The sequence below is a fragment of the Geotrypetes seraphini genome, chromosome 11, assembly GCF_902459505.1.
Source record: "Geotrypetes seraphini chromosome 11, aGeoSer1.1, whole genome shotgun sequence".
In the NCBI taxonomy this organism is placed as follows: Eukaryota; Metazoa; Chordata; class Amphibia; order Gymnophiona; family Dermophiidae; genus Geotrypetes; species Geotrypetes seraphini.
The window spans coordinates 15,231,984-15,244,611 of record NC_047094.1 but is presented as its reverse complement, the minus strand read 5'-3'; the positions used below and the strand labels follow the sequence as shown (position 1 = coordinate 15,244,611).

General features: G+C 46.6%; 1 protein-coding gene across 5 annotated transcripts in view; it reads right to left on the bottom strand.

The window, feature by feature from the left end:
• CARD11 (caspase recruitment domain family member 11) overlaps positions 1 to 12,628 on the bottom strand; it is a 163,007-nt gene that overhangs the window by 45,720 nt on the left and 104,659 nt on the right. For 4 of the 5 annotated variants that reach the window (XM_033914550.1, XM_033914549.1, XM_033914546.1 and 1 more), the window contains one exon: positions 5,644 to 5,747. In XM_033914550.1, coding sequence (XP_033770441.1) covers positions 5,644 to 5,747 — 104 coding nt within the window. The remainder of the gene's footprint in view (positions 1 to 5,643; positions 5,748 to 12,628) is intronic. The other variant, XM_033914548.1, reaches the window with a different exon arrangement.

The following is a 12,628-nucleotide window of genomic DNA, read 5'->3' as shown; positions in this document are numbered from 1 at the left end:
AGGAACTGTATCAAAGGCTTTGCTGAAATCCAAGTAAATTACATCTAGCATATGTCCTCGATCCAGCTCTCTGGTCACCCAATCGAAAAATTCAATCAGGTTCGTTTGGCACGATTTACCTTTTGTAAAACCATGTTGCCTCGTATCCTGTAACCCATTAGATTCAAGGAAGTACACTATCCTTTCTTTCAGCAACACTTCCATTATTTTTCTAACAACTGAAGTGAGGCTCACCGGCCTGTAGTTTCCTGCTTCATCCCTGTGACCACTTTTATGAATAGGGACCACATCCGCTCTCCTCCAATCCCCAGGAATCACTCCCGTCTCCAGAGATTTGTTGAACAAGTCTTTAATAGGACTCGCCAGAACCTCTCTGAGCTCCCTTAGTATCCTGGGATGGATCCCGTCTGGTCCCATCGCTTTGTCCACCTTCAGTTTTTCAAGTTGCTCATAAACACCCTTCTCCGTGAACGGCGCAGAATCTACTCCATTTTCTCGTGTAACTTTGCCAGACAATCTCGGTCCTTCTCCAGGATTTTCTTCTGTGAACACAGAACAGAAGTATTTGTTTAGCACATTTGTTTTCTCCTCATCACTCTCCACATATTGGTTCCCAGCATCTTTTAGCCTAGCAATTCCATTTTTTATCTTCCTCCTTTCACTAATATATCAGAAAAAATTTTTATCTCCCTTTTTTACATTTTTAGCCATTTGTTCTTCCGCCTGTGCCTTCGCCAAACGTATCTCTCTCTTGGCTTCTTTCAGTTTCACCCTGTAGTCCTTTCTGCTCTCCTCTTCTTGGGTTTTTTTATATTTCATGAACGCCAACTCTTTCGCCTTTATTTTCTCAGCCACTAGGTTGGAGAACCATATCGGCTTCCTTTTTCTCTTGTTTTTATTGATTTTCTTCACATAAAGGTCCGTAGCCATTTTTATCGCTCCTTTCAGCTTAGACCACTGTCTTTCCACTTCTCTTATGTCCTCCCATCCTAACAGCTCTTTCTTCAGGTACTTTCCCATTGCATTAAAGTCCATACGTTTGAAATCTAGGACTTTAAGTATCGTGCGGCCGTCCTCCACTTTAGCCGTTATATCAAACCAAACCGTTTGATGATCGCTACTACCCAGGTGAGCACCCACTCGAACATTAGAGATACTCTCTCCATTTGTGAGGACCAGATCCAATATCGCTTTTTCCCTTGTGGGTTCCGTCACCATTTGTCTGAGCAGAGCCTCTTGAAAGGCATCCACTATCTCCCTACTTCTTTCCGATTCTGCAGACGGAACATTCCAGTCCGCATCCGGCAGGTTGAAATCTCACAACAGCAGAACCTCCTCTTTCCTTCCAAACTTTTGGATATCCACAATCAGATCCTTATCAATTTGCTGCGATTGAGTTGGAGGTCTGTAGACTACACCCACGTAGATAGAAGTTCCATCTTCTCTTTTCAGAGCAATCCATATCACTTCTTCCTCTCCCCAGGTCACTTGCATTTCGGTCGCTTGGATATTGATCTTTACATAGAGAGCTACTCCTCCATCTTTATGACCATCTCTGTCCTTCCTAAAAAGATTATATCCCGGTATGTTTGCATCCCATCCATGTGATTCACTGAACCATGTCTCTGTGATAGCGACAATATCTAGATCTGCCTCTAACATCAGGGCTTGCAGATCATGAACTTTGTTGCTTAGACTGCGAGCATTTGTGGTCATCGCTTTCCAGCTATTTTTCAGCGATAATCTCCTTTTTCGTATGGAATTTTGTGTCGTTTCACTTTCCGTTGCAATACTAAGAAATGAGTTGCTGATATTGCTTATGTTGCAGCCTTTACTACTATCACATCTTTTCTTTTGCCGGGGGTGGTCTCTATAATTGTCCTTCGTACATACACCACCCCCACCTTCTAGTTTAAATGCCTAGAAAAATATTGTCTAAATTTCTCTGCAAGGTTTCTTTTTCCTGCTGTAGTAATATGTAGCCCATCAGTGCAATATAGCTTCTTGTCCTTCCATGTATTTCCCCATCCTCCTATGTACCTGAAGCCTTCTTGATGACACCAGGCTCTGAGCCATCTATTAAAGTCCTCTGTGTTTTTCACTCTTTGCTCTCCCTTTCCATATGCAGGTAGTATTTCAGAAAAAGCTAAAGTCTTTACAAAAGGTTCCTCCTCTTTCCTTTCTCCTCCCCTCTCACCCATCCCCTTGTGCAGCATCTTTCTATCCCTCTCTCCCATCCCCCTATGCAGCAGAACCCCACCGACGTTCCCACCGTGTGACTGACATACCTCCGCTCCGAGGCCTACAAAAATAGCGGCGGCGGCAGCGCTCTGAACGAGCTGCTTCGTAGTCTTCCCTGCCAGGGCCGGGCCTTCCCTCTGCAGCAACTTTCTATCCCTCCCATCCCCTTGTGCAGAACCCCAATGACCCTCCCACTGTGATGCGGCAGAGGAGAAAGCCCCAATGGGGAAGACCACCCTGCCACTGCTGATGCTTTAGGAGGCCTCAGAGCAGAGGTATGTCAGGTCTCACTGGGGTGGGGGGTCGCTGAATTGACGAGTCAGATTTTTTTTCGGCAAATCGGGCAGCACTAGTGTCAGGGATGGAGTTTGGGAGTGTCGGGGACATTAGGGGGGGGGCTTCAGGGGTCGATCTTAACTAGGGCTTATTTTCGGGATAGGTCTTATTTTCAGGGAAACAGAATATTATTTTTACAAGTAGTACCTTATTTTTCACAGTGACCTACCTAGACTACTAATTGTAACATATTCCTGTTTCCTAATTAAATTAGTGACTGTTTTAAATTATTTTGGGAAGTAGCTTACCCAACACTAGCTACTCTTTACTTTAAAAGTAATACTGTATATTACCAGTAATATATTACTGGACCTATTACTTTTCTTAATCTTTCTTTCAATTTATTTCCTTTCCTTGACAATTGGCATTCTTTCTTTTCTCTCAGATTTAGATTTATTGTTCACTAGTCTTTAAGCCCGTTACATTAACGGGTGCTAGAATATATGTTTGTCTGTCTTTATTTATTTCTGTCTCTCTCTGCCACTGTCTTTCTTTCTTTCTGTCTCTCTCCCTGCCCCTGTCTCTTTTTTCTTTCCTTTCTGTCTCCCTCCCTCCCACTATCTGTCTTTCTTTCTCTCCCCACTTCTTTCCAACGTCTGCCCCCCTTGTCCCTCAGACTTCCATTCAGCGGCTGTCCCTCCTCTCCCCCACACTTGCATTCAGTGTCTGTCTCCCTCTCTCACCCCTTTTATCTACTGTTCACCCTCTTGTTTTTCCCCTTCCATTCACTGCCCTCTCTTCTCATTCCATCCAGTGTCCGCCTTCTGTCTCTTTCTGTTCCATATGGCATCTCCTCCTTCCTTTCCCCCTTCCCCCTTCCTTTTCACTTGGTGTGGCTTACCTTCCTCCTTCCCTGCATGCCCTGCCATGTCTTCTTCCCTCTAAGCCATTCTCTCCCCCTCTGCTCCCTTTCCTCCTTGAACTTTATCGGGCAGCAGCAGCATTCATAATTCATTGCTGTTGCCAGGCTTCAGGTCTTCCTCTCTGGCCGGTCCTGTCTTCATGAAAACAGGAAGTAGGCAGGACCCGCCAGAGAGTAAGGCCTGAAGTCGGCAACAGCAGCGAATTTTAAATGCTGCTGCTGCCCGAAGAAGCCAGGCCTTAAGAACACAGCTCCCTCCAGCGTTGTCAGCCGCGAGAGCGAGGTAGGGATACCACTGGACTACCAGGTTAAAAAAAAAAACCAACAAAAAAAAAACTTACCAACGATGGCGGCGGTGTGTGTGTGTGGGGGGAGGTTTGAAAAGCCATCGTCCGTGAAGTACGCCACCTGCATACTTCACGGTCGACGGCTTTTCCGGACTTTAAAAAGTTAGCGACGATGGCGGCAGTGCTGGGGAGGGTTTGAAAAGGTGCCGCGGCTCCTCTGTTGATCCCCGCCTGACATGTAAGTCCGAGGTAGGGTGAGAGGAGCCGACACGGAGAGCAGGAAGTCCAGCGCTAGCGGCGAGTGGTAGGTGCTGGAAACTTAAGTAAGGCTGGGGACTCGCACATGCGCACTCCTGCAAAGCCACGGACCTACATCTCACGGAACAGGGATTACAGAAGCACGCAGTTGAGTTGCGCATGCGCGGCTAGCGTTTTATTATTTTAGATTACTAGACTAGACTGAGGACAAACTCGGTAACGTTGACTGCTTTATGCCGAGATGGGTTTTACAAGGGTTAGTTGGGAAGCCTAGCTATGAAACATAAAGACACAAAATAACCAATGATCTAATTCTAAATCATGGGACCCAGCTAGAAAAATAGCAGCGGTCACTAATTATTTTCCGTGGATCCATTAAAACAAAGTTATTTCTGGGAAACTCAATTGCATTTAGATTCAGAGAATGTCAAAAGAACAGCAGTGTGCAGGATATCACTGAGTAATTTGCTTTATGCTTTTAGGCATTCACCTGTCAAATCAAACATTTTGGCAATATTTGTTTTACCTGAAAACTAATTGTTTACCATGCAACAGGAAGAGATAGAACTATGTGTGGCAGCTATCATGGATTAGAGAATGACACGGGGACAAATTTTCCCCATCCCCATGGGAACTCATTTTCCGGTCCAAGTGAGTTCCTTTCCCGTCCCTGCCCAATTCCTGCAAGCTCTGTCCTCATCTGCACAAGCCTCAAACACTTTCAAATCCTAAGTAGCAACATTCTAGAGCTCAGATTGTGATGTCATAATGCCTCATTCCACCAATGCCTAAGCTCCGTCCTCATCTGCACAAGCCTCAAACGCTTTCAAATCCTAAGTAGCAACATTCTAGAGCTCAGATTGTGATGTCATAATGCCTCATTCCACCAATGCCTAAGCTCCGTCCTCATCTGCACAAGCCTCAAACGCTTTCAAATCCTAAGTAGCAACATTCTAGAGCTCTGATTGTGATGTCATAATGCCTCAATCCACCAATGCCTAAGCTCCGTCCTCATCTGCACAAGCCTCAAACGCTTTAAAATCCTAAGTGTTTGAGGTTTGTGCGGTTATGGCAGAGCTTACAGGAATGGGACAGAGACAGGGACGGAGAAATTGAGTTCAGGTCAGGGAAAAACCTGTCCCGTGGCATTCTCTACCATGGATTACACGATCCCTCCTCATTATACATAACGCACTGCTCATACATTTACGGTGATGGGACAAAAGCATGCCAGACAAAGCCGCGCTGACATTTCAGCCCAGACAATTGCGCGTAAGACTCCAGCGCACCGCTGTGAAAGTTAATTTTAAAGAGCTCCAACGGGGGGGGGGGAGGGCGGGGGGGGGTGCAACCCACCCCATTATACAAAAAACTTAACTTTTTCCTAAAAAATCGGGAAAAGTTAAGCTTCTTCTTTCCAACCCCCCAAACCCAAACCCAATGGCAGCGCGAACACTATTAAGTAAACTGGGGGGTTCCCCCCTCACACCTCCGTCGGGGCTCTTTAAAATTAACTTTTCCAGCGGCGCGCTGGAGTCTTGTGTCAGCGCGGCTTTGTCCCGCGCATGAATGACTGTGAACCACATTTACAAGGCCGCTAACCAAATTTAAGCTGTTCTTTGGCAGCTTTAGGCTGCCATATCCTGTGTAATGGATTACCTGCGGGGAGGAACATCTTCTTTACAGCGTCGAACGATGGATTCATTCCCTGGAGGTTCTGGTGCCGTGGAATTGATACTATCTTTGCGACTCCTAAGCTGTTGCTTGGAAAAAAAAAAATCATGAAAAATCTACAGAAAGACCAATGTATTCTTCATCTCAATGTACCATGTTTCCCCGAAAATAAGACAGTGTCTTATTTATTTTTGAGCCCCAAAAATGCACTAGGTCTTATTTTCGGAGAAACTCCCCAATCACAAACCCACAGCAACTTTCTATCCCCCCCTGCCATGCAGCCGAACCCCCACCGACCCTTCCATCTCTCCCTCCCCACACCGACCACAAGACCTACTTCCAAAAGGCAGCGTCAGGGCAGCAATTTAAACAGGTTGCTTCGGGCCTTCTCACATCAGGGCGTTCCTCTGCCGCATCACTGATGATGTCATCAGCAACGCAGCAGTGAAAACGTTCTGACGTGAGAAGGCCCGAAGTAGCCCGTTTAGATTGCAGCTGCGACGCTGCCTTTTGGAAGTAGGTCTCGCGGTCGGCGTGGGGAAGGAGAGATGGAAGGGTCTGCTGTGGCATTTAGAAAGATCCCGGTACCAGCAGTGGACTTTTATTTTGCTCTCCCCTACCCCAAAAATAAGCGTTTCAACTAGGGCTTATTTTCGGAGTAAGTCTTATTTTCGGGGAAACATATAACTTTCGCTCTCTATTTTGACCTTTTTTTACCATCTGGTCCTTAATGATGTGCCATCAAAGTTTGTATTCTCTGCCCTGCACCTGTGTCTGCCCACACACCAGGGGTCTAGCCAGACATCCAATTTTGGGTGAGCCTGGAACCCAGTTGGGTGTGCAGAAGTCCTATGTCTCCCACCCCCCACTGCTACCGCCTCCCTTTCAATGAGCCAATCTTCGTCAACGGTGAGCAGCATGACTGAAACACCAGGCTAGGGCTACCAGATTTTCCCGAAGATAAATCTGGACCCATGGCCACGCCCTCAGGCCCGCCCAGTTCCGACCACATCACGCTCTGTCCCAGCTCCGCCCCCAGCTCCCTTAACCTGTGTGCGCGTCGGGATGGCATCTGCGCATGTGTGGATGCAACACGATGACATCACGCGCACGCGATGCAATGATGTCGCAATGTGTGCGCATGACATCACCGCGTTGCATCCATGCATTCGCGGATGCCATCCCGACGTCGGAAGCTTTTCAAAACATGGACAAAGTGCCAGGTTTTGAAAAGCCGTCTGGACCCCGGACATGTCCCAAAAAGGAGGACGTCTCCAGGGAAATTCAGACATCTGGTGACCCTAAACCGACAGCCGACAGCCTTCCTTCTAATGTGGGTGGAGTGGCCTAGTGGTCAGAGCAGTTGCCTCAGCACCCTGAAGTTGTGAGTTTGATCCCCCCCCCCCCCCCCACTGCAGCTCCTTGTGACTCTGGGCAAGTCACTTCATTGCCTCAAGTACAAAATATATAATATGTAATATATCATATATTACATATAGTATGTAATATAAATATATAATATGTAAACTGTTTTGATTGTAAGTGCACAGAAAAAGCAGTCTATCAAGTCCCATCCCCTTTAAAGTAGCTTTCTTTTTCTGCAGAGGCGGAGTGCGTCAGAAGGAAGGCGGTGGAGCCGGCACGAGCAGCATGTAGCAGTCACGCTGCTCACTATTGGTGAAGATCAGCCCTTTAAGGGTACACAGGAGGAGAGGTTTTGGGAGTTTTAGCTGGTGGGTGAAGAGGCCTGGTTTGGCGCACACGGCGCAGAAGCGTTCGTAAGGCATGTCAGAGACCTTCCTAGTCCTGATCAGAGGGTCTTATATACATGCAAACACAGTTAAAACTTTGAAAAAGTCAGGATAATAAACAAAAGACCATGAAACCGATATATAGCATAGGAAAAGGGGAATTCACTACTTGTGTGAGGTGTTATGTGGGGCAGAAGCATAGAGGAAAGCAGGTAATGCGTAACATACTTCTAGAGGGATTAAGAACTCCATCTTGAGCTAGTGACTCCATTTTGTGTCAGTCTTTCTGTCTCTGTTTTTCTTTGTTCTCTCTATGTCTTTGTTCAGTTTTCCCGCCTTGAGCCTCATGGTCTAATTGATAACAGATGTGCTTGAGCTGGTTAGGTGGAGCATATTCGATTTCATATCCCAAGAGAAAGCTTTCTTGTATTAAATATGAATGCAATTTACCGTGTTGTGTGTGAAAGGGGCCCGAACGAATGTGTGTGATATGTGGTAATGATATGTAAGAAAATAATTTGTACTATTTAAATGTTTTATATAGATACTAGTCTTTAAGCCCGTTACATTAACGGGTGCTAGAATAGATGTGTCTGTCTGTCTGTGTTTCTTTATCTCTCTCTCCTTGGTCGCTGTCTGTGTCCTTCTGTCTCTCCCCCCCCCCGAGCAAAGCTGTCTGTCCCCAACACACCTCCCATCCAAAGCAGCCCCCTTTCCCTCTCCCTATCTCTCCATGGCCCCTTCTGTCTCCCCCCAGCACACCCCTCCCCCCAAAGCAGCCCCCTTTCCCTCTCCCTGTCTCTCCATGGCCCCTTATCTTCTCCCAGAGCAAAACTGTCTGTCCCCAGCACACCTCCCCCCAAAGCAGCCCCCTTTCCCTCTCCCTATCTCTCCATGGCCCCTTCTGTCTCCCCTCAGCACACCCCTCCCCCCCAAAGCAGCCCCCTTTCCCTCTCCCTTTGGCCTCCTGAATTAATCCCCCTGCTTACCCTCCCTCCATCCCGGCATCTTCTGGCCTGCTCCTCTTCAAAGCAAGCCGCGATCGTGCTGGCCAGCCCCAGCGAACTTCGCAGGCCGCTCCCCAACCCGGAAGCACGCTCCCCCCCCCGACGCGATCCCGTGCGTCAGAGGGAACGTGCCACCGAGGCCGGAAAGCGGCCCATGAGGCCCGGCAAAGCCGGCCACGATCGCAGGCTGCCCCGAAGAGGAGGATCAGCGGCAGCGGCAGCAGCGGTGAGCGAGGGCGGGAGGTATGTTCCAGCTTGCTTTGGGTTGGTGAGGGCGGGAGGAGGGGAGTGGCCAGAGTGATCCCTGGCCGGGTTCTAAAATGGAACACAGCCACTGATTACACACCACAGCGGCAGGAATCACGCTTTTTAAAAAAAGACCCTTTAGACTGTGAACCTGTCTGGACAGATAAGGAAAATTCTTAAAAGTACCTGTTTACTATTCAATGTATTGTAAACCACTTTGGGTGAATCTGTTCATGAAAAAGTAGTTAATACATCCTAAGAAATAAATTTCCTCCAATATTCAACCAGCAGCAGTCAACATTTTGTTGCCCGCCATCAGCGTTATTCCTGGATATTCAATGGCAGGCTCTGTCTGGTTTCAGCATTGGATATCCAGGGCTTTTTTTTTTTTGTGAGTCGGCCAGCAATTAAATCAGTCTTCAACCCCTCACTGCATAGGCCAAAACACTTAAAGATAGAAACATAGAAACATAGAAAAAGCGGCAGAAAAGGGCCATAGCCCACCTAGTCTGCCCATTCCAAGTATCCCCCCCTGAATTTACTCCCTTAAAGATCCCATGTGAGTATCCCATTTTTTCTTAAAATCCGTTACACTGCTGGCCTTTTTCACCTGGGATGGGAGTCTGTTCCAATGATCCACCACTCTTTCGGTGAAGAAGTACTTCCTGGGATCGCCATTAAACTTCCCTCCCCTGATCTTCAGCGGATGCCCTCTGGTGGTTGAGGGTCCCATGAGCCAGAAGATATCATCTTCTGACTCGATGCGTCCCATGATGTACTTATACGTTTCAATCATATCTCCCCGTTCTCTTCTTTCCTCAAGTGAGTACAGCCGCAATTTTTTTAATCTTTCTTCATACGTGAGATCCTTGAGCCCCAAGACCATCCTGGTGGCCGTTCGCTGAACCGACTCGATCCTCAGCACGTCCTTTCGGTAGTGTGGGCTCCAAAACTGAACACAGTACTCTAAGTGAGGCCTCACCATGGCTCTGTACAACGGCATCATAAACTCAGGTCTCCTGCTGACGAAACCTCTACGGATACACCCCATCATTTGTCTTGTCCTGGAGGAAGCCTTCTCCACTTGATTGGCAACCTTCATGTCCTCGCTAATGATCACTCCTAGATCGTGTTCCGCCGTGGTCCTAACCAAGGTCTCACCATTTAGTACATAAGTTCTACGTGGGTTTCTCCTGCCCAAGTGCATTATCTTGCATTTTTTAGCATTGAAGCCTAGCTGCCAAGTTTTTGACCATTGTTCCAGCAGCAGTAGGTCGTGTGTCATATTAACAGGTGATAAGCCACTGCCTACTATGTTACAAAGTTTGGCATCGTCGGCGAACAGTGATACCCTTCCTCTAAGTCCTTTCGTCATATCTCTTATGAATAAATTGAATAGAATCGGACCCAGGACCGATCCTTGCGGCACTCCACTGATCACGTCCGATGCTTTGGATGGGATACCGTTTACCACCACCTTCTGAAGTCTACCGCTCAGCCAATCCCCAACCCATGTAGTTAGAATGTCTCCTAATCCCATCGATTTCAGCTTGTTCAGTAATCTTCGATGAGGGACGCTATCAAATGCTTTACTGAAGTCCAAATATACCACGTCCAGTGACTCTCCGGCGTCCAGTTGTCTGGTAACCCAGTCAAAAAAGCTAATCAGATTAGATTGGCAGGATCTACCCCGGGTGAACCCGTGTTGGTGTGGATCACGCAGTTTTTCTTTGTCTAGGATTGTGTCAATATTCTGTTTGATCAGTGTTTCCATGAGTTTACACACTATAGACGTGAGACTCACTGGTCTGTAGTTTGCTGTCTCTGTCCTGCAGCCCTTTTTGTGGAGTGGGATTATGTTGGCTGTTTTCCAGTCTAAGGGGACCCTTCCTGTGCTTAGGGAAAGATTGAAAAGAACAGATAATGGTTCTGCCAGGACTTCCCTTAACTCCCTGAGCATTCTGGGGTGTAGGTTATACGGCCCCATGGCTTTGTTTACTTTGAGTCTTGAAAGTTTGCCGTAGACACTACTGGGCGTAAATTCGAAATCTTGAAATGGGTCTCTTCGGTTATCTCCCGTCTGCAGCTGTGGACCAGCTCCCGGCGCTTCGCGGGTGAACACTGAACAGAAGTATTGGTTTAATAATTCTGCCTTCTCAGAGTCTGATTCTGCAAAGTTACCGTCCGATTGCTTCAGGCGTACTATCCCATCTTTGTTTCTTTTCCTGTCACTAATATAGCTGAAGAAAGATTTATCCCCTTTCTTAATTTTCCGTGCTAGCTCTTCCTCCATTCGGAGTTTGGCCTCTCTGACTGCTGTTTTGACAGCTTTGGATATGTCTAGATAGTCCTCTTTTGCCCCCTCTCTGCCTAAATGTTTTCAGGCGATAAAAGCGTCTTTTTTCTGTTTAACTAGGTCTGAAATTTCTTTATTGAACCATTGGGGTCTTTTGTTTCTCCTGCGTTTACTTACTGTCTTTATGTATCGGTCTGTTGCTACGTGTAGTATGGACTTCAGAGACGACCACATGTCCTCCACATTGTCAGTTTTTGCTTGTTTATGTAGCTCCTGATGGACGAAATCTCCCATGCGGTTGAAGTCTGTGCCTCTAAAGTTGAGAACCCTTGTTGCTGTGTTTGTTTTGGGGAAACCTTTCTTGAGGTTGAGCCATACCATATTATGGTCGCTGGAGGCCAGTGTGTCTCCTACTGAGACTTCCGTGACGCTATCTCCGTTGGTGAGAACCAGGTCTAGTAACGCCTGGTCCCTGGTGGGCTCCAATACCAATTGCTTGAGACGTGCACCCTTTATGGAGTTTAATATTCTTCTAGTGCTACCCGTAGTCGCGGAGAGTGTGTTCCAATCTGCATCTGGCATGTTGAAGTCTCCTAGCATTACTGAGTCCCCGCGCAGTGTGATGTTCTCTATGTCCTCGATTAATTCTATGTATGCAACCCTCGATTAATTGCTATGTATGCAACCCAATTTAAATGGTTTACTAATGCGGTGAGGGGCTGAATATCGACACTTTAACTGACTCCGCCCCTGGAAGGACCCACAAGTTAGCCGCTTTTGAATCCAGCGCTAACCGGTCATTTTCAGTGAAGGAAACCGGCTAAGTGCCGCTGAAAATGGCCAGATAGCTGCAAACAAGTAATTTAACCAGTTGGTGGCCCTTTCCAAGCGGGTTAAGTCATTCTGAATATCGGCCAGATAGGAGAGTTATTTTGGTTTATCGTGTTTTATACTGGTTTTTTTGGTGTTTTTATCTTATGATTATGTTTACCTTTTTTGTAATCTGCTTAGGTATAAGTGGAATAGAAATTTTTTAAATAAATAAATAAAATTTAGGCAGGCGCTTTTATGCCAGCTGTAGATATGGTATAAATGGGCATGGCTTATTGTTAGTGCATTATTTTATTATTATTTATCATTTCTATAGCGCTGAAAGGGGTACCCTGTGCTGTATGTTTGACATGTAATAGACGGTCCCTGCTCTGAAGAGCTTATAATCTAATTTGGTGCAAAATGGCTTACAATAGCATTCTATAATGGAATCTAGGTGTGTAGATTCTATTATGGAATTCATGCTCAGTGTGCTATATTTTGGCGTCTAAATTGGCCCACACTTTCTAGAACCGCCCTTAGGGAGGACATATTTAAGAACATAAGAATAACCAAAGGTCCATCAAGCCCAGTAGCCCGTTCTCACGGTGGCCAATCCAGGTCACTAGTACCTGGCCAAAACCCAAAGTGTAGCAACATTCCATGTTACCAATCCAGGGCAAGCAGTGGCTTCCCCCATGTCTTTGTCAATAACAGACTATGGACTTTTCCTCCAGGAACTTGTCCAAACCTTTCTTAAAATAAGCTACGCTATCCGCTCTTACCACAACCTCTAGCAACGTGTTCCAGAACTTATTTATTCTCCGAGTGAAAAAATATTTCCTCCTATTGATTTTAAA